The sequence below is a fragment of the Oculina patagonica genome, chromosome 6 (genome assembly GCF_052425735.1).
Source record: "Oculina patagonica isolate OP01 chromosome 6, crgOcupat, whole genome shotgun sequence".
Classification (NCBI taxonomy): domain Eukaryota; kingdom Metazoa; phylum Cnidaria; class Anthozoa; order Scleractinia; family Oculinidae; genus Oculina; species Oculina patagonica.
Genome location: NC_135763.1, coordinates 25,619,172 through 25,640,445, shown reverse-complemented (window position 1 = coordinate 25,640,445; position 21,274 = coordinate 25,619,172). Strand labels below are relative to the sequence as shown.

General features: G+C 38.0%; 2 protein-coding genes and 1 long non-coding RNA gene across 3 annotated transcripts in view; 2 read left to right on the top strand and 1 right to left on the bottom strand.

Moving 5' to 3' along the window:
* Positions 1-21,225, top strand: part of LOC144656699 (uncharacterized) — a 28,402-nt gene extending 7,177 nt beyond the window's left edge. Inside the window, exons 4-5 of the mRNA XM_078516944.1 lie at positions 1,943-2,242; positions 20,934-21,225. Of these exons, the coding sequence (XP_078373070.1) occupies positions 1,943-2,242 (300 nt within the window). The 3' untranslated portion in view covers positions 20,934-21,225. The remainder of the gene's footprint in view (positions 1-1,942; positions 2,243-20,933) is intronic.
* On the bottom strand, positions 5,819-10,679 carry LOC144656937 (uncharacterized). Its single transcript, XR_013571420.1, has 3 exons — positions 10,597-10,679; positions 8,563-8,734; positions 5,819-8,526 (listed from the first exon to the last, which is right to left on the bottom strand). It is a non-coding gene; the product is annotated as an uncharacterized LOC144656937 (long non-coding RNA).
* On the top strand, positions 13,271-16,036 carry LOC144657963 (zinc finger protein 862-like). Its single transcript, XM_078518295.1, has 5 exons — positions 13,271-14,482; positions 14,594-14,793; positions 14,896-15,140; positions 15,241-15,364; positions 15,460-16,036. The coding sequence occupies exons 1-5, from the start codon at positions 13,271-13,273 to the stop codon at positions 16,034-16,036; spliced, it is 2,358 nt and encodes a 785-aa protein (XP_078374421.1).
* Positions 21,226-21,274: the final 49 nt, after the last annotated feature.

Here is a 21,274-nt window from a genome sequence, read left to right as displayed (position 1 = left end):
TTGAATCCAGGACTTAATGCAGTTAACAAAATTTGTATTTTGCAATCTTTCGTAACACGCTACAACGTCAATAAATGTCTTAAAACGCAACGGGTTTTCGTCACCTAGAAGCAAAATTTGTAGTATTTCGCTACTTTGTTGGCTTTTCGGTATGCAGTAGCAAAATTTACGACTTCCTTTAGACAGTTCATTCATGCAAGGATAATTCAACTACTCGACCTAATTCTGCTTGCCGATTTTACAAAATGAAGAAAATTTCAGTTAATCGCCAACAACTTTTTTGGCTAGTCTTTGCGAACTTTGCGATTTTCGGAAGTTCCATCCTCAAGGGGAGCGGAACGGGGAAAGGGAGGACGTCTGGTACGGAAAAAAAGATGTTCTCGTTACTTAAAACTTGATCAGTTCACGTCCTACTCAGCTGTTTTTGAAGGTGAGGAAACAGGGTATCCTTTTCCGCGCAATGGGAACAAGAGCAACGGGAAATCGATGCCGTGTTTGTGTTGTATGGCAGAGGGGTCAGAACTATCTATGTAAAAAAGGAAAGTTGTGGTTTAAATCGTCGTCGCAACTTCATTTAGGAGAAAATAATGCGAAATAGAGCAGGTATTAGCATAATAAACCTTTAAATTCCGCCAACTGAAGTGGGTATTAGCAAAACGGACAGTACAATGCCGTAAACGTTCAATTGTTTAAGAGAAATAAGTGACACGACACACCGAAGAAGAGAAACGTGCAACGCATATAACACAAGCGTATTTCATTGATGGAAACGAAAATGTATGTTAGGGCCTGTTTATATGGAGTAGAGTTGTTCCTGGTAGGAGAGTTACCATCTCCCCTGCGCTATCTTTTACCGAGCGTTTATATGAGAAAGCCGTCCCTGTTGACCGAGCCAAAACTTTTGAACGTTTTGGTTTAAAAGACTGGCGAGAGTTTGAAATATCTATTATGACGACCTTCCTAAAATCAGCAACGCTGAAACATCGACGAAGATCATTTTGGACAGATTTGCCGTCGACTTTGATGTTGTTTTGGCCGATTGCAGCATTTGCGCATGCTCCGTATATGTCAACTTGTCTCTGGTAGGCGAGGCAAAAATAACCAAACTGTTTATATGGAAAAAAGTTGGTTCGCTCCCCAGGGTCACCCTACCTTCAAAGCGAGTGATCCTCCACCCAGGGTCACCCTACCCCCCGAGCCAACTTTGCAATTTCTCATATAAACAGTTCGCAGCTATTTATAAAGAAACGTATGAAAAGCTCTAACCAACAAATTGACAGGCGAATTAGCAAAATAAACAGCAAAACAACGCGAACGCGTGATTGTTCAAAAGCGGACTGAAAGATCGAAGACGCGATGCATTGAAAAAGAAATGCATTATATTCAATAAACATTTTCCGTTTATCACAATTCAACAGAATATAGACGACTTCAGAGGAGATTATGCGAGAAATATTCTGAAAGAAAAGTCTGTGTCTCTCGTTTAATTTGCTTCCACCAGATAGCTTGACCGAACAGACGTACGTACGGTCCGACGGACAGTCACATGATAACCAGTCTCTGCATGAGTTCCGCTATTACCCGTATTAGGAATGTCAGTGTGTTGAACACCTCGAACTATCAAAACTGGAATTAATTAAACTTCAGCTTTGTTTTCTTGCTTACCCAAACTTTTATTTTTCGAATCCCGACTTTAGGCCTCTTCAGTGGTAACAAATTTAAATTACGTATTTCATTTATGGTGTTATTTAGTTTCCTTTCACCACACCTGGACTGTTCCACTGAAATATTCAAGAAATTCTCAAGGGAATTTGACTGCTCATAGGCTGTAACAAAGTTTACTATTTAATCAAAAACATGTTCCACCCGTCCAAGAGAATAATCTATCGGTATATTTACAAAATTAATCTCCTGCCTTATTTTTTACGCATTTCTTAACCAGAGGCAAGCTATGTACACTGCCAACACTGGTTACGTCATGACCCAGGCCCCTGCTGGTGTTCCTGTGGCTACTCCAATGCAAGCAGGTGGTGGCATTGTTGCAGTCCAAGCGGTCACACCAGGGGCACAGGAAGGCCAACTTCAAATGGTCATGATACCTTACTCTGGAGCTGAGGGTTACCAACCACAGTTGATTCAAGTTGCTTCAGCTGGAGCCATGGTCACAGGTTGCCAAGTTCAGCAGGCTGAGATGCCTCCACCATACGAACAGGGACAACTCCAGACGCAATTAAACAAATAGGTATTACATTTTGAACCTTAATACACCCCAAGTACGTCACTACTAAATGTCGATTTTGAAATGTGTAGGTTGACCGGTGAGCTCAAGAGAAGTGAGTAAGTTGCACAAGACGTAGAGTCTAATGTAAGTCTGATAGTCCGAAACCACCAAGACATGTCTTGACTTCTAAGGCGACTCCCAGCTTTACTCTTACAAGTGACACTGGCCATGTATTATATGACTTGCTCCCACCCAAACGTAACAGAGCTCTTAGAGAAAGGGGTCATGACTTCATACTCCCTAGAGTAAAAACGGAACGTTTCAAACGGGCTTTTGTAAATATATGTATTTTTAAATGTATTTCTTAATATCTCTGTATTACATATAATAGGTTTTCATTTTACTAGTTTAGCTTTATTTAGTTTGTAAAGGCACACGTCTGTTGTGACTAACTTCTTAACAAAGACTTCTACTCACTGGACGAAAAATTAGATTTAATCAGATTTGCAACTTAAGTAAATTTGATGCAAATTTAGGGCTCTAAATTTGATCCAAATTTACATCGGCAGCAAAGATGGTGCAAACGCAGACGTTTGTTTCTGTTGTATTTACACGTAAATGTGAAGTAAATATGATATCTACTTTACATTTGCTTTGTTTTTGATATCACAGCAAATGAACAAATTTGACATACATTTACTTCAGCTTTGCGTTCTTTGCAAAAGTATACGGTGTGCCTCTAAGGCAAAATCTAGGTAAACACCGTGCAAATCTATTTGTTTGCATCATATTTGTACAAATTTTACCGAAGCTACAAATAATTACATTTGTACGCGCTTTACTCCTGCTTTGCTACAGGAGCAAATATACTCATTTACACTGAATTTGTATTACTGTGTATTATTATTATCGTGTATTATCTCACGTTTGCTATCTGCGCAAATATGATTGTCTTTATACTTAACATCCGCTGTTGTCATTTTTATGTGCCGTTTTCTGAAAGTTGATGCAAATGTTTGTTCCTGGTGTATTTACGCGCAAATGTAAAGTAAGTATGATATCTACTTTACGTTTGCTTCGTCATTGATATCTCTGCAAATCAACAAATTTGACAAAGATTTACCAAAGCTTTGCTTTTTTTGCAAATGTATAAGTGTGCCTTTAAGGCAAAATCTAGGCAAACATGGTGCAAATCTGGTTGTTTGCATCATATCTTTACAAATTTTACCGAAGCTTCAAATAATTACATTTGTACGTGCTCTACTTACGCTTTGCTACAGGAGCAAATATGCTCATTTACACTGAATTTGTCACTGTACGAAAAATGAATTTTAATCAGATTTGCCACTGAAGTAAATTTGATGCAAATTTAGGGCTCTAAATTTGACCACAATTCACATCGGCAGCAAAGATGGTGCAAACGCAGACGTTTGTTTCCGATGTATTTATACGAAAATGTCAAGTAAATATGATATCTGTTTTACATTTGCTTTGTGTTTTGATATTTCAGTAAATCAACAAATTTGGCATACATTTACTACAGCCGTGCTTTCTCTGCAAAAGTGCAAGTGTGCCTTTAAGGCAAAATTTAGGAAAACACGGTGCAAATCTATTTGTTTGCATCACATTATTGCAAATTTTACCGCAGCTACAAATGATTACATTTGTATGCGCTTTACTCCTGCTTTGCTTGAGGAATTCGCGTTATTTTAAACGCGGAAGGGAACTGAAGGGTAAATAATGAATGCACGTCATGGGGTGGATGAAGATCCCCCCGAGAGCATTAAGTTTTATTTTTAAAAAGGTTGAAGTTAATACAAGTATCATTTTGTTGTAATTTTGATTTTAAGACTCTGATTACAATACTACGTGTGTTTACACTTGTTTCTTATCCTCAGCCTGCTATGATATTTATCTCATTACATACGGTGTGCTGATCCTCTCATGGTGTGTTGGCATGGTAATGGCTGATACCGAAAAGGAAGACAAATGATATTTATGTTAATGTTCTAAGTGATAAATCTCTCAAAGCAAAATTTAGACAAAGAAGAACTACCTTATAAAAATAAAAAAAATTGTTGGTACCCTTTAAGATGAATCTCCTAATACATAATTGTAGCACAGGGGAAGAGCCACCTCGCTACACTTCTACTCCAATTTTGTAAAATAATGTCTTTCTTTTTTTGCATTCAGTATAAATATCTAAAAGGCAGTAAACCAAATCCCACTAGTCATATTTTATCAGTCCATGCCTTCTTTTTAAAATGATCAGGAAGGGACCTTATTCAACACTAAATTCATTTTAGAGAATCGCATCTGGCTGCATAATCTTATTTCTGCTAACTTAACTGATGGCACATCTGTCCTGTCTCATATTTTGGGTACATGGCCTAAAGATGAAACATCTGGGCAAACCCTGCAACGAGAATCTGTGTTGAACATTTTGGAGGTAACCTAACCGCCACTTAAATTGAATTTCAAAAATGACATGAACATTTTCTAAAGAGAACAGTCCAAACTGAAAAAAAGGTAAGTTTAATTCCTTCTTGTCTTTTACCAGTAGAATTAAATTTCCAAAATGACATCATGAATATTTCTTACAATAGCAGATCTGAGAAAGATAAGTTGAAGCAACCAATTCCTTTTTTCATCCATGATTAGGTTCGCACTACATAGTATGCTTCTACTAACTTAACAGATGGCACATCTGTCCTGTCCCATTTCTGGTGCGCTGCCGAAAGATGACACATCTGGGCAACTACAAGCTTCCACATACTTTGCAATGTGAAACCATGATTAATGAATTGAAGTCCTACATTTCAGAATAGAATTTAGCTACTGTAATCATTGGTTCTGTATGTATGCGACCCCAAGATACCAATTTCTATATTGAGAAGTTTATTCCAGAGTCAATTGATAAAGGGAGCCCCACTATCAATGAAATTAGTATGGTTACAGTTGTTACTTATTCTCAGGTTACGAAGATATTTAATTAATTGGGATGTGCTGATACTTTCATGCTTTGTTTCCATTGCAACATGCTTTTAATGACAAAATGAAAAGTGAAAGTATATTGGTAGCCTTGGTAGTGAATCTTATGAACCAAAATTGGAACACAAAAGAAGCCACCATTAACTAAATGAGAAGTAAAAAGAGTATTTTTGTGTCCTGGTGACAAATTAAATCTCCCAATCTTTATCTTTAACACAAGAAAAAGCCACTCTCAGACATAACACCTCACTACATATACTGTACAATAGTATCCAGGTTCAATAAAATGATGTCAATTTAAAACCTTTTTGTGTTTCACCAGTTGAATTACATTTCCAAATAAGACCATGAACATTTTCTACAGCAGGAAGTCTGAGTAGGGTAAATTTCAAGCAATCATTTCCTTTTTATCCATTATCAGGTTCACACTACATTGTATGCTTCTGCTAACTTAACAGATGGCACATCTGTCCTGTCCCATTTCTGGTGCGCTGCCAAAAGATGACACATCTGGGCAACTACAAGCTTCCACATACTTTGCAATGTGAAACCATGATTAATGAATTGAAGCCCTACATTTCAGAATATAATTATTTTAGCTACTGTAATCATTTGTTCTGTATGCGGCCCCCAGATACCAATTCCTATATTAAAGAGTTTATTCCAGAGTCGATTTAAAAAGGGAGCCCCACTATCAATAAATATGGTTGCAATTGTTACGTGACCGGTACTCATTCTCAGGTTACAAAGATATTTGATCAATTGGGATGTGCTGATACTTTCATGCTATGTTTCCATTGCAACATGCTTTTAATGACAAATGAAAAATAAAAAAATGTTGGTAGCCTTAGTAATGAATCTCATAAGCAAAAATTGGAACACAAAAGAAGCCACCATAAATTAAAAGAGAAGTAAAAAAAAATTGTATCCTAGGTGACAAATCTTCCAATCTTAATCTGTAAAACAAGAAAAAGCCACTCTTAGACATAACATGTACTGAACAATAGTATCCAGGTTCAATAAAATGATGTCAATTTAAAACCTCCTTGTCTTTACCTAATGAGATCATGAGAAAAGTAAATTTCAAGCAATATGCCTTTTATATCCATTATCAGGTTCACACTACATTGTATGCTTCTGCTGACTTAACAGATGGCACATCTGTCCTGTCCCATTTCTGGTGCGCTGCCGAAAGATGACACATCTGGGCAACTACAAGCTTCCACATACTTTGCAATGTGAAACCATGATTAATGAATTGAAGTCCTACATTTCAGAATATAGTTATTTCAGCTACTGTAATCATTTGTTCTGTATGCGGCCCCCAGATACCAATTCCTATATTAAAGAGTTTATTCCAGAGTCAATTTAAAAAGGGAGCACCACTATCAATAAATATGGTTGCAATTGTTACGTGACCGGTACTCATTCTCAGGTTACAAAGATATTTGATCAATTGGGATGTGCTGACACTTTCATGCTATATTTCCATTGCAACATGCTTTTAATGACAAATAAAAAATAAAAATATGCTGGTAGCCTTTGTAATGAATGACATAAGCCAAAATTGGAACACAAAAGAAGCCACCATAAATTAAAAGAGAAGTAAAAAAAAAAAATTGTATCCTAGGTGACAAATCTTCCAATCTTAATCTGTAAAACAAGAAAAAGCCACTCTTAGACATAACACCTCACTACATGTACTGAACAATAGTATCCAGGTTCAATAAAATGATGTCAATTTAAAACTTCCTTGTCTTTCACCAAATGAGATCATGAGAAAAGTAAATTTCAAGCAACATGCTTTTTATATCCATTATCAGGTTCACACTACATTGTATGCTTCTGCTGACTTAACAGATGGCACATCTGTCCTGTCCCATTTCTGGTGCGCTGCCGAAAGATGACACATCTGGGCAACTACAAGCTTTCACATACTTTGCAATTTGAAACCATGATTAATGAATTGAAGTCCTACATTTCAAGAGTGAATTCAGCTACTGCAATAATTTGTTTTGTATGCAGTCCTTAGATACCAATTTTCATATTGAAGACTGAGTTTATTCCAGAGTCAATTTAAAAAGGTTTACTATGATATTTCATTAAATGAGGTGTGCTGATACTTCCATGCTATTTTTCCATTACAACATTGTTTTTATGGCAAATGGAAAGTAAAAATATGTTGGTCGCCTTAGTAATGAATCTCCTAAACCAAAATTGTAACACAAAAAAGAGCCACCATAAAGTAAATGAAATATTTGTGTATCCTAGGTGACAAATCTCCTTATCTTAAATCTGTAACACACGAAAGAGCCACTCTTAGACATAGTACCTCACTACTATATAATTCTATCCCAGTTCAATAAAATGATGTCAATTAAAATCCTTCTTTTGTTTTACTTGTTGAAGGAAATTAAAGTTCAGCATGGCCCATAATTTTTCACCTCTTTAAGGAATGCCTTTCCATTGGCATCTACTTTTTGAAATTCTTACCAAAATTAATTTCGATCAAGTGCCACTATAAACTTCTAGTAAAATTTTAAGTCAAGAAATATTCCAAATATCTAACATAAATCTGAAAATTTCCTCTTGTCTGGCATGTGTAACATTATCCATTTTGTAAGATTAAAACCTACCACATGAAAATTTGGATACTTTAAATTGTAGGTGTTTTGCGTAATTGACATTAGTGTTGTTGATTACAAACATCAAGGTTCATTCCACATTATGTCGTCACAAGTGCCCTTTGCATTAAAGCTCATTTTGCATGGACCAATATTTTTAGATTCTTATACGTTTGGTAACAAGTTTCAATATGTTGTTCTTTTTGAGTCCCAAAATAATTTCATTAAGCAATTAGGAGTTTGCAATATGATTAGCTGATTGTGTATACATGTACATATTTGAATCATTACTGTATGCTCAATGCACACAACACCTGAATTTTCTAAACTGAAAGAGCCATCCTTAGTATAGTGTAGTAGAATGACAGAATACTGAACAGCCTAGGTACTCATGCAAACAATCAGATGCACTACTTAAAACTGACTTACAGGAAAAATGCTTTGCATTCAACAAACAATGCTGTTATGTTACCTTTCAATTATTAGCCTAATTTGTAGTCTCCAAGGGTTTTTTGAGCAATAATTATAGAAGTCTCTCATAACATGGATATTTCTTGAGCAACAGCCAAAATGGCTTTGTGTCCTTCATTGTTCTATAAAATTATGTAAAACATCTGCCTAATGTTGGATCATTAATATCAAGGGTTCAAGTCTGCATTCTGCTTGATTCAGCTCCTAATAATTTTTCATCTTGTGTAAAGCACTTTTATTGGTAAGTGTTGTTACACAATGAAACATAAAAATGAAACAATAAAATGTTGCATAAGTTTCGCACTGTTCCACTTGTATCATGTTCTCACTTGTAGTGGGTAAACCGACTCTCTTGTTCTTGACTCTCTTGTTGTTGTTCAGCTTTTCATGAACTGGGCTGTCTTGAAGATTTATTTCATCTTTCCATCTGCAATTAATTAAAAGTTATATTTAAAAAATGCTTGAAAAAAAGCTCTGAAAGTCGCTTTTCTGACCGAACAGACAAAATGTCTATGGAAAATTAACGCAGCACTGAGGCTAGTGCATTTTCAGTCTAACTGAGCCTATTGTTTATAAAGACTACCAGATGAATTTCCAACTTTGGGAATAACTACACTACAGTACACTTCAGGTAAGATTTTTGCACAGCACAATACATTAATTACATGTACATGTATGCCTGGCATATCTAATGTAACAAATTCTTGCCAAAATTAACCCAATCAAACACCAATCATTCAACTGGGTTCGGGAATCAAACAAAAACAAACATCTATTGTGCTGTAAGTTCGATTATTGAAACAATTGAACAAAATCGAAAGCAATTAAACTCAATCCAAATTGATTTTGTTTGGAATTCATCTCTTGATAAGTAAATAATGCCAAAGACCCCCAAGAGGCAAGACCATCACCTTCACCATCACCTTCTCAAGATGGCCTACCTGGCCTTTAGTGTTTAGTCTCTTTGAACACTCTTTTTTTGGAACTGATATTCTTCTTAAAATTGCAAAATTCTCCTCCCATATTAACACAAAAACAACATTCTTGATATCCTTTTACAATACATGTATTTTGATATGTACAGTCTCCTCTCGGGTCTCCCTGATATCCCTTCAGGTTCTTGATGCTCTCAACATTCTCTTTGGTTAACTGAAAGCTAGCAGTAATTCAACCTTTAGTCAAAAAAACCCCGACTACGCGGTTATTATGCAGATGTGACAATCGTCCTATCAATTCCCTTATAAAAGATTAGGGGGATCGTGTGCCATACAAAATATTCGCAAAATGTATAATACTGACTTGTATATTTGTAAAGGCTTTTTTCCATACTTCTATTTTTATCAGTGTTAATATTTAAACAAAAAAAATCAAACAAACAGGAGTTCGGTATTTGAATGTTCAATTAAGCATGATTGTCGATCGTTCGATTTTGTTCGATGAACCAAATTTTAGTTGAGTTCGATTTATATGTTCGATTACCCAACCCAATCAAACGATTAGTGTTCGATTATCGAGCGTTCGAGTAGATCCTGGCATATCCAATTGAACGTTCGGTAATCGAACCCATTCAAACACCAATCGTTCGATTGGGCTCGGTAATCGAACATAATCGAACTTACAATAAAATTTGGTCAATCAAACAAAATCGAACGTTCGATTACCGAACAGTCGACAATCAAACAAAATCGAAAGTTTGATTACCAAACAGTTGACAATCGTACTTAGTTAAAGGTTCGATTACCAAACTCCTGTTTATTTTTTATGTGGACATTTTGTATGGTGCACCGTCCCCCTGATTAGTCCTGTGTGATTTACTTATCAAGCAACGGATTCCGAACAAAATCGAATCGGATTAAGTTTGATTGTGGTCGATTGGTTCGAAAATCAAACTCACAGCAAAACAAGATGTTCGATTTTGTTCACGAGTAAGCAAACCCAATCGAACGATTGGTGTTCAATTGGGTTCGATTGATTTTTGGTTCGGTTTTGTTCGATTGGATACGCCGGGAGTAGATACGCCAGGATCATTAGGTAAGCAAACAGAAATCATGAAAAGAACGAGTCAGTCAGAAAATTGTATGCATAACTAATACATGGGGTTGCGCGGAAATCCTGCCCAGAGAACAGAGTGAAACCACATAGTACATACATGTAAGCTTAAATTGGAGGCGAACCGACCAGAAACCAGTCGATCGACATGCAGGAAACCTTAGGAATGGTATTAGGTCTATTTAATAGTTCCAATACACTTATACGAAAATTATTGTTATGGACATAATGACAACTCACCTATAAAAATTTGCTTTAGCGAGTATATTTATGCTGTTGCTTGCTACTTCCCCGCAATTCCCGCCAAGGCATCAAGCTTTCCGCGCCACGGAAAGTCGAATGTGTAACCACGTCTTGTCGTTCCCAGGTCTTTGGCAATGCGCTGGGCCACCGGGCCTCCTGTCCCAGACTCCCTCACTTTGTTTTTGAAAAGGTATGTTCAAACGACTTTCACGGTTGCAACGGAAAATGAGGGCAGCTACGAAAATACGTGTTCTTCGATCTTCAGACGAACCTATGTGTACATGGAGGAGTTAAGTAAAGCTGGTTCCTTCAAGCGCAAAAACGCTTCTTCGCAATTAGTTGGGAGAGTGCGTGTAATCATCTACGTAGGTACAGGAACCATGTATGTATTCAGATGTATATGGTTGGAATTCGTGCTCGAGTTGCCGGTCTACATGATTGCACAATGTAGTTGAGCGGACAAGTACTTCAGCTAATTAAAGAGACGCGAATATACGTTCTGAAACCTTAAGAGTAAGTATAAGTCTTAAATGCTACATAATAATAGCTAAAACTGAGTTGCACGTAGTAGCTTTGGTCAGTGCGAGTTCATAAAATTGTGAGCTTTCTACATGATCTGCACATGATCGTGAGGTGCGGATTTTGGCGGGCTATTTGTGTTTAAGCTTTTATTGTAATGATTATGAAGTATTTGCTGAATATTGTACCGTGTTTGGACGCTTTTTGGGCCTTTTAAGCAACAAAAAAAGTTGTATAATAATCTGTATACAGGTACACATAGCAGACAAGTACATGTACAGTGTCAGTTGTTTATAACATGTACCGGTACAAACCACATGCATATGCCTTTGGGATGATCAGAAAATTAACAGTGAACCAAGATCAATTTAATCATGGTGCATCAAAGGAGCAAGCGAATCCAATCCGGGCAAGGATTTGCCAGTTCTTTTGATGCACCATGTTCTGAGTGAGCTTGGATCATTGACTGTAAGATTTTTTCAGATCACCCCAAAGTATTGTTCCTTCAATTGAACAACAGATTTGCCTTTTTTGTTTTGGGTGATCAAGGGTGGGAGCTTACTGGAAACAGGGCACTTATTAGAAATGAGGTGTTTTTTTTTCTTCAAAATATTAACTTACGAATTTGCTAGATAAAATTCTGAAAATGTTAGCCCTGGGCATACTGTATAATACATTCCAGCATCCCTTTAAAGAGGGATTTATATATCTGTACTGGAAGGGGGGTTATTTTGAGATGGAAAATGTGTTTCAAACCTTTTGATGGGTTACTTCATGTATTACAAAATTGTTTTGGTGCTTACAAGATACCAATGCACGATTCCCTCAATAGCGCGTACCTGCAGGAAATCACGGTAGTTGTAGTCATTAAGCCATGCGCAAGACTTAGCAATGATGCACATTGTTATTAGTCCCGCACATGGTTTGATGAATACAACTACCGTGAGTCCCTTCAGGTGTGCCAGGGTTGGAAATTAGCGCTCGCCCACTCGCCCAGGCGAGTGTAAAAACGGTCGGGCAAGTACGAATCAATTATCACTCGCCCGGTTTGGCGAGTACGATTTCATATCCATAATAAATTATTCAAGACGAGCATAAGTTTTTACTTTCCGCATAAAAATAATCTACACTCCACTAGCGAAAAGCTTAAAGACATTTTGAAATCTTCAACAAACCTGGTTCGTAGTTCGCAGGGTTCAAAATAAAATTTCGTTTTAAGCCTGAATTTGTCGGCTTTTTCTTGTCAAGGCTCATTTTTCCCCGGCTGTTAGAGAGCTATGCATTTTCAAGGGACACAATCCATCTGCAAACATGACGTACCCAGATGCATTCTGGGGCGATTTCAAACACAGTCGGCCATTTGCAAGTTTTCCGAAGTGATAGAATATTTTACGGCAAAGCAAAAGAATGAATTGGAGGAATGTGACTTCTTTACTTATTTTGAATGTTTGGGAAGCAAATAAGATCTCCAATATAATTTTTTGGAGGGACACAATACCTGAAGTCGCCACGTTGGCGACTAAGTAAACCGTAAAACCAGAAGTTTTCGTTGACAAAGATGAATGCGACCGGTGATTCGCACTTTCTAGCCCTGTAGCTGCTTTTTTTTTCTGATATGAAATGTTAACTTCAACATTGCCGCAACTTTGATTTCAGTTGGCTGATCAAGGCATGATATTTTCAATTTCTTTGATGAAAAGTAGCCGGCAAGTGTCGTCAAACTGCCGGCTACCGCCGACAGCCGGCTGCTATTTTGAACCCTGAAGTTCGTAAACAGACAAAAATGGCTTCCCTGTGGTGTTTGTTACATGACGGATTTACTTCTATAAAGTAATACCTCTGGTCATAAATACACTGAGCCGCGAAACATAGCAGAAATCGCGGGAAGATGGCGCTATTTCCCGCGAATTTTACTGTACAAATTCCGCACTTATCTTGCAAAATACAAGAATTTGTGAGTATGCATCAATAAAACTGCATTTAAACTCGTGTTTTAATTGTTTTTGTGTTTTTATTGTGGTGTTAAGGTCTATTTTAAGGGATATTTCATTGAAGGAGTAGATTGCATTTGTTTCGCGATCGACCACCGCGGTCGAACCACGGCAGCAATGTTAGTGAACGTCCATTCCCTGACTCAGTTTGTGCAGTCAAAATGTGGAGATATCTTAATGTGTCAAAAGTATCTAGTGCTAAGAATACCTCTACTGATAAGGACAACGCGTGTGCTAAGAATACGGCCTCATCTCGGGAATATGAAAAGACCAGAACAAGAAAATTTTCGACGAAGTGGCAAGCTGGACGTCCGTGGCTACAAAATGAAGAAAAAGGTATGATTTGCTCGTGGTGCACTGAGCACAAAAAGGCGTTAGAAACTCAGAACGTACTCACATCAAGTAAATTTATTGATGGTTGCACTAGTTATAAAGCTGAATCGATAGCTTATCACGAGAAAAGTGCGGCTCATGCCCTTGCAGCCCAGTGCCACAGAGCACAACTCCATCCGGAAAAAACGCCGGCATATCTAGCGAGACAGCAACTCCTGAAGCAGCACTCTGCTAAACTTAGAATTCTCTTTAGAAATGCTCACGCTCTAGCTAAAAACAAGAAATCACTGTCAGACTTTAATTGGCTTTGCGACCTAGATGAAGCAAAGGGGCTAACAGTTGGTGAAACATATCGTAACACCAAAGCTTGCAGCACATTCACAAAGTTTATCGCAGCTACTGCTCAGGATCAAGTTGCAGATGACCTGAAAAAAGCCAAGTTTGTTAGTGTAACGTCCGACGGAGCTACAGACTCGAGCATCACAGAGCAAGAAATTGTTTTTGCTCGCTACAGCAGCCAGGGGCAGCCCATTACTAAATTTGTTGGGTTAAGTCAGCCAGTCAGCCCAAATGCTAGTGGTTTATATAAAGCTATTATGGAGGCCCTTGAAGGCGTTGGATTGAATGAACAGGAGGTGGCGAAGAAATTGGTTGGTTTTGGGTGCGACGGGGCAAATGTAATGATTGGAAAGAATGGCGGCGTATCAGCATATCTTACACAATTGCAACCCTCCCTGATAACAGTGCATTGTTTTGCTCATCGTCTTGAGTTGGCTTACAAGGATGCAGTAAAGGGGAGCAGGCTGTATGACAGCTGCACTGTTCTGCTGATGGGCCTATATTATTTCTATCACAACAGTCCTAAGCAACGGCAAAATTTGAAACGATCGTTCCAAAGCCTTAACCAAACGTCGGTCATGCCAACACGTGTCGGTGGAACGAGGTGGGTGGGTCACATGGTGCGTTCTATTGAAAACTGTCTGAGGGGGTATCAAGCCATTCGTCATCAGCTTGAAGACTGTGTTACTCAAAAAGGAAAGGTAAGTTAAATTATCATTTTGACAAATAACTACAATGTCCAGAATTTAGTTATACTTGAGTAATAAATGAAAGAATAAACTAGTATATGTATACGGTATTACACTTTCTAGGGAAATGCCCAACTGAAAGCCAAAGGTTACATAAAACTGTTGAAACGAGCAGATGTCATTGCCTTTCTTCATCTACTGTTGGATGTGTTGGAACCTCTCCGTGTCCTGTCACTCACACTCCAGTCTAACGAGACAACATTGGCAGATGTCGACGAGAAGATACAGGTGGCAAGGGATGTAGTCACCTCTCTAGCAGGAAGGTAATATCCGTTGACTTCGACTTTTAAGAGATTTATTTATTTATTTTATTCATTTAGTTACTTGTTTTTCTGTGCTATAGTGGAGTCTGTTGTATTTTGCAGTCATGGCCCAAGGCTTACAAAGTTCCTCAAAGACCACGAGACTTCAGCAGGGTACAAGGGTGAGACGCTGAGCACCAAGGTTTCCGCGGGGCAATTCCAACAAACGTACTCCAAGCCTCTGGCACAAAACATCTTAAAGACACTGGGCAAAAGGTTTACTGATGTTTCGAAAGACGTTGTTGCAGCAACCAGAATTGCAAATTTCCGACAGTGGCCACTCTGTACCAAGAAGGACGAAGTAACTGGTAACCTGATTACTTTAATTTGTATTTTTTAAATATTTAGCTAAATCGGTTCTAAAATAAACAAAACTCTAATACAGATTTTTTTTTTGAATAATGGCAGCTTTTGGCACAAACGAGCTAGAGATCCTCTGCAAACAGTTTTCCGAGGTCTTGGATCATGCCAATGTAGTCACAGAGCAGGTTCAGACAGAATGGCTGATGCTGAAATCTCACCTTTACAACAAGTGGGTTAATTTAGACTCGTTATATTTAGGGAAGTAATCACAGCCTTGTCCAATCATTTAAAAACATTTTAAAAACGCTTCTTGATTTTCCCTAGGTTTAAAGACAAAATTCAGAACCTTACTTGGCCAGAAGTTTACACCTTGTACGAAGAAGGCCACCAGAATGTTCTGGCAGTAATTGATCTTGTCCTGACCCTACCAGCCAGTTCTGCTGTCAACGAGCGGGGCTTTAGCCAAATGAAGTTGACAAAGACCAGCGTTAGGAGCCGAATGAGTAACGCAACACTCAACCATTCAATGGTCATCCAGATGGCTACTCCTGAGGTAAAGCAGTTCGATCCTGATCCTGCAATCAACAAATGGGTCAATGGTGCAAAAAGACCTAGGCGACCAGCGTTTAAACATGGAAGCTCGAGGAAGCGCGCACGTCTTGAGAAGAATCCACAGCCAGAAGTGGAAGTTGTTGAAGTTGCCGAAGGTGCTACTGGTCCTGCTGAGCCCGACCAGCCCACAGTCTGTGAAGCAGAGGAAGAAGACCAAGAAGAAGATGAAGTATGGTTCAATGACAAGGGTGACCATGAAGCAGATGACGAGGGAGTCATATCCGATTATGAGTCAGAGCCCGAGATGTCGGAAGAATTCGTGCTTCAATTCCTTGAGAATGAACTGTAGAAAACTACACACTTATGGATAAATAGTTACTCTCTGAAACTTTGTAAACTTACTGAAGAATAAACAAGAGAACAGTGTCGAAAGTGTTAAATAATTAAAGTTGTATATTTTGTTATTTTTGGGGGAGGGGTTATTTTATAATGGAAGATACTGGGCGAGTGGAAATTGATCTGGGCGAGTGCAATTTGAAGGTCACTCGCCCGGATGGCGAGTGCTCCGAAATTTTAGTTTCCAACCCTGTGTGCGCTAAATAGGGAATCGACCATTAATAAAATGAGACACTGTGAATCCTGACCACTGAAAAAAATCCAGTGGCTCAGGTGGGAAAATCCACAACCTTGGGGTTACATGTCCACTGCACTACCATTTGAGCTACAAAGCCACAGATTGGAACAGCACATGAGTGAACCTCATATGATCTTACATGTGATTGTCCACTTGTAAGATCATAATATTGGAAATCAAGATAATTTTTGAAAATTTTCCAAAGAGAGGATTTTTGTGCCCTTGCATAATTTGTGTCCCTACCTGTAGCAACCTGTCCCTCTTACCTAGCATTCCCTTTGCATAGAAAAAGTGTGGTTGTGGGGACAGTCACACAATTTTATTTAACAACATTTAAGGAAAGTTAAACCAATTTAAATTGTAGACTATCTTATAACAAAGAAGTTTTAAAACAGTTGAATTAACCAGCTAGATTCAAACTGTTTTTGTAAAAATCTTGCCAATCAAATCATACTTGTGTGTACCCAGGACCTTAGACCATGTTAGAATATCCTACAATTTTAAGTGTCCATAAAATACCTTCTCTATTATTATTAGCTACATTTGTATCTCAAACTATTTTATCTTTCCCTAGGGAGTTTCCTTATCCTATTCAGCCCATTTAGGACTCTAGAAAGTTTAGTTCACACCATTTATTGGTAGACTTTTAATAACTCTTGTTTACAAGTCATTATTTGGGATTGGTAGTGTGATAACTTTTTTCTTGACTTTCCTTTCCAGAAAAAGAACTGACGAATCAACGCCCTTCAAGAGGAGAGGATTATTATCATTAAGTGTCAACCATGTTTTCCAAAGAAGAAAAAAAGGGAATACATGAAGTATATGAGAACTAATAACCGGTATATGTTGTTCCCAGGGGGGGTACTCGAAGTATAAATGACCGGGGGGGGGGGGGGGTCCGACGGAGCTTCATATTGCAAACCCAAAAAAATACAAAAGCCTGAAATTTTAGACCCCAAAAAAATACCTGGCATCAGTTCGAATGTTCTGTTCGAATTTTCTGATCCTCTGATCGCAACGAAAATCTGAAATGAAAAGTTCGCTCGGGGATAAGACCCAAAAAAATATGTGACAGATCCCTTATCCCAAAAAAATACCGAGCGTGTAAATTTTCAACCCAAAAAAATACGTCGGACCCCCCCGTCATGTATACTTCGAGTACCCCCCCTGGGATGTTGTTAGAACATTTTACTGTTTGTCTGGGACACAAAACGGTGATGATGACTAGTTTGGCTCAGACACTAAGAAAGTAATTATTGTACAGTAGTACTTTACCATGGACAGAAACTTTAGTTAGTTGTACAAAGCAAAAACGAAAACTTTGCAAAGGAGAAAAAAATAGGTTTAAGGTAGCCCTCTGTCTGCAAAGCCTGTGTTGCAGACAAACTTAACCCTGGTAACATGTAGTCTGCCTGCGCTGTGGCCCCCTGAAGCTTGTTCCAATATCCCACAGGTTTCCAAGTATCTGTGTATTCATTTCTGATTGGCTAGTTTCATATTACTTTCAAAATCAAACCTGTTCACACAAGACACGCTAAGCTAAAAATAATTTTATTTTGCATGACCAAATGAAAACAGTCAATGTACTTGGTGAAATCCAGTCAATTGATCAAAAGCTAGTAAATCTGCAGCCGGATCAACCTTGTTCCCAGGGTCGCTCTCCCCCTGCACAAGGTTGTAAAGTTCTGGATACTGCGTTGATAAGAAAAAAAGGCAAGGACATCTGCTGGAGTAGTGTTTAATCTAACAATTTTATTTCTTTTTGGACAGCTTTTTTATAACACAGACAGATTTTATTTTCCAGAATAAATATGGAGGGTTTTATAATAAATTATTTATTATTATCAATCAGAGGTATTCGAAAATAAGAGATTTCCCATAACGTGTTGACAATTGATGGATGCATTGTGACCTCCAAGAAATTCCTGCAGCCAGCTTCCAGTTTATTTCGAAGATCTCGGACATTCTACTTGTACAAGAAAAACAAAAAGGACTGTCTGCGTTTTCGCTAAACAGAAGCGCATTTAAGAATAATTCAACAGTAATATGAAATTACGAAATGAGTAGACAGATGTACTTGTAAACCTGTGGGATATCGAAACAAGCTTCTGGTTGCCATTGTGCAGACAGACTTTATCAAGGATTTTGTGACACTGTCTGGCTGCAACACAGGCTACTACTAGAATCTTCAGAACTACATTATGTTAAAGTTTTACAGTCAAAAAGAAGCCAAGAATTTTCTTCCATAGAGTAATAAGTTTATAAGGCTCATTTGATGTTTTGTGTTCCAAATTTCCAAATGCATATTAAGGTAACAGAACTGGCTTTATAAGAAAATTGCAATACAGCATGTTTGTTCCCTGCTCAGTGCTGGAAATAATATTCTGAACAAACATATTAGAAAATTGGTCAGGCATCAATTCGCATTTCAAATCAAACACTTTGATTTATTTGATTGGACAATGTCTGATGACCGACAGTAATTTATAGCACTGCTGCTAGTTATTTGGCAATATTTCAGATTAAAGAGACTTTCGTCTTTATTAAGGTGATCAATACATGTATAACCGTATACTCTAGCAAGGAACACTTGGTCCATTTTGACTGCAAATCAATAACTTGTATATAAATGCGTGGCATTTATTTTGCACTTGGTTTCTGAGAGAACAGAATAACTATGCATTTTTGTCTGGAATATGGGATACATGTAGGTCAGATAAATATTGTGCTTGGAATCTATGTTTCCTTTTTAATATGTATAAGTCAAATTACATTAAGTGATTATCATTCAGTATAATTGTTAAATGTCAGTATAAAGTATGTAAATGTGCTACTCCCCCTGGATGGGATGCTAGTCCATTGCATGGTCCCCCCCCCCTCCCCCCCAGCTGTAAATTCGACGGAACCCATTTATGTGCCTGGGTTGAGAGAGGCACAGTGAGAGTAAAGTGTTGTACCCGAAAACACAAGCGCCCAGCGACGACCCAAACCCAGGCCATTAGACCCAGAGTCGAGTGCGCTTACCATTGGGATACCATGCCTTCCACAATGTCAATATGTCAATAGAAAGCATTAAATTTAAATCATTAATCTAGATTAATTTTGTACCTGGATTTCGTAGATGCAGCTTGCTATACATGTAATTGGTTAAAAATTCTTTTGTTATTTATTGCACTTAACTTTTTATCAAAAAGTACAATTTATAGTCATGTTATTTGCTTTTCTTTACTTTGAAGAACAGCTACATTGCTCAGTTTCAAATAAATGTAGTTAACGTTTGTAAACTGTTGTTTTTCCAGTACTTAGTAAGTAAAAATGGCCATCAGCTTTGCATTTGTGGTGAATGTGAAGCATATATGGCATTTGTTTTCAGGGCAAATATGAGCAAATTCGTGCAAATGCAGAAATTACCCTATATTTGCTACCCTGCCGTTTATGGTACGAATGTGTACTTTCAATACATTTACTGTGCGCGTTAAGACATTGCAAATGTGTTCATTTACGTAACATTTGCCAGTATTGGCAAAAAGCGAGTAAACACGGCCATTACCGGCGTTGCATTAGTGGTGAATGTGAAGCAAATACGACATTTGTTTTCAGAGCAAAAATGAGCAAATTCGTGCAAATACAGAAATTACCCCATATTTGCTACCCTACCGTTTGTGGTACAAATGTGTACTTTCAACACAAATTTACTGTGCGCGTAAATACATTGCAAATGTGTTCATTTGCGTAACATTTGCCCGTATTAGCAAACGGCTAGTAAAAACGGCCATTACCGGCGTTGCGCTAGTGGTGAATGTGAAGTAAATATTTCATTTATTCTCAGACCAAAAATGAGCAAATTTGTGCAAATACAGAAATTACCCCATATTTGCTACCCTACCGTTTGTGGTACAAATGTGTACTTTCAACACAAATTTACTGTGCGCGTAAATACATTGCAAATGTGTTCATTTGCGTAACATTTGCCCGTATTAGCAAACGGCTAGTAAAAACGGCCATTACCGGCGTTGTGCTAGTGGTGAATGTGAAGTAAATATTACATTTGTTCTCAGACCAAAAATGAGCAAATTTGTGCAAATACAGAAATTACCCCATATTTGCTACCCTACCGTTTGTGGTACAAATGTGTACTTTCAACACAAATTTACTGTACGCGTAAAGACATTGCAAATGTGTTCTTTTACGCTACATTTGCCTTTATTACAAACAGCTAGTAAAAACGGCCATTACCGGCGTTGCACCTTCAGTAAATATGGTGCCAAATATGAAATTTGCTTCGGAACAAAGTTGGTCAAAGTTAAGCAAATGTGGCCTTTACGACATATTTGCTACAGATTTGCTAACCGCGAAAATCTATTTTTTCGTCCAGTGACGACGACGACGACGACGACGACGACGACGACGACGACGACGACGACGACGACGACGACGACGACGACGACGACGACGACTACTTTCTTTTCGCATTTGATTCTTGTAAAACAAATAGATATTCGTTAATTCCTGCACACATCGCTCAGTTTGGCAGCTTCATATCTTTACTAATATGTTTTACAGTCATTTACGTCATCTCAAATAAACTGACAGTTGAATTATCTTTCTTTAGATTACAGTGAGCACTTGAGATGTACATGTAAGCTCGGAGGGAGAATTCCTAATCTTATTTGGAATTCACGAAGATAAAACAGAGGAATTATAATCGTGACTTTACCCTTTTATTTCTCCCTTTTGTCCTTGGTTTTAGTTTCTATTAATTTTAGCAGTTTTATCACATCTCCAGACACCTCGACGTTCGTCAAAAATAGTCCGCTGCGCGTCGCATTTTCCACTCTTCTCGATGTTTGCAAATGTGATGGAAAACTCTTTCTCGCGTTAATGCTTTGCATAAACGCCAGACGTACGTCACTGAAAATTAAGACATAGAGCTTAAGTGTATCTCTTAAGCTG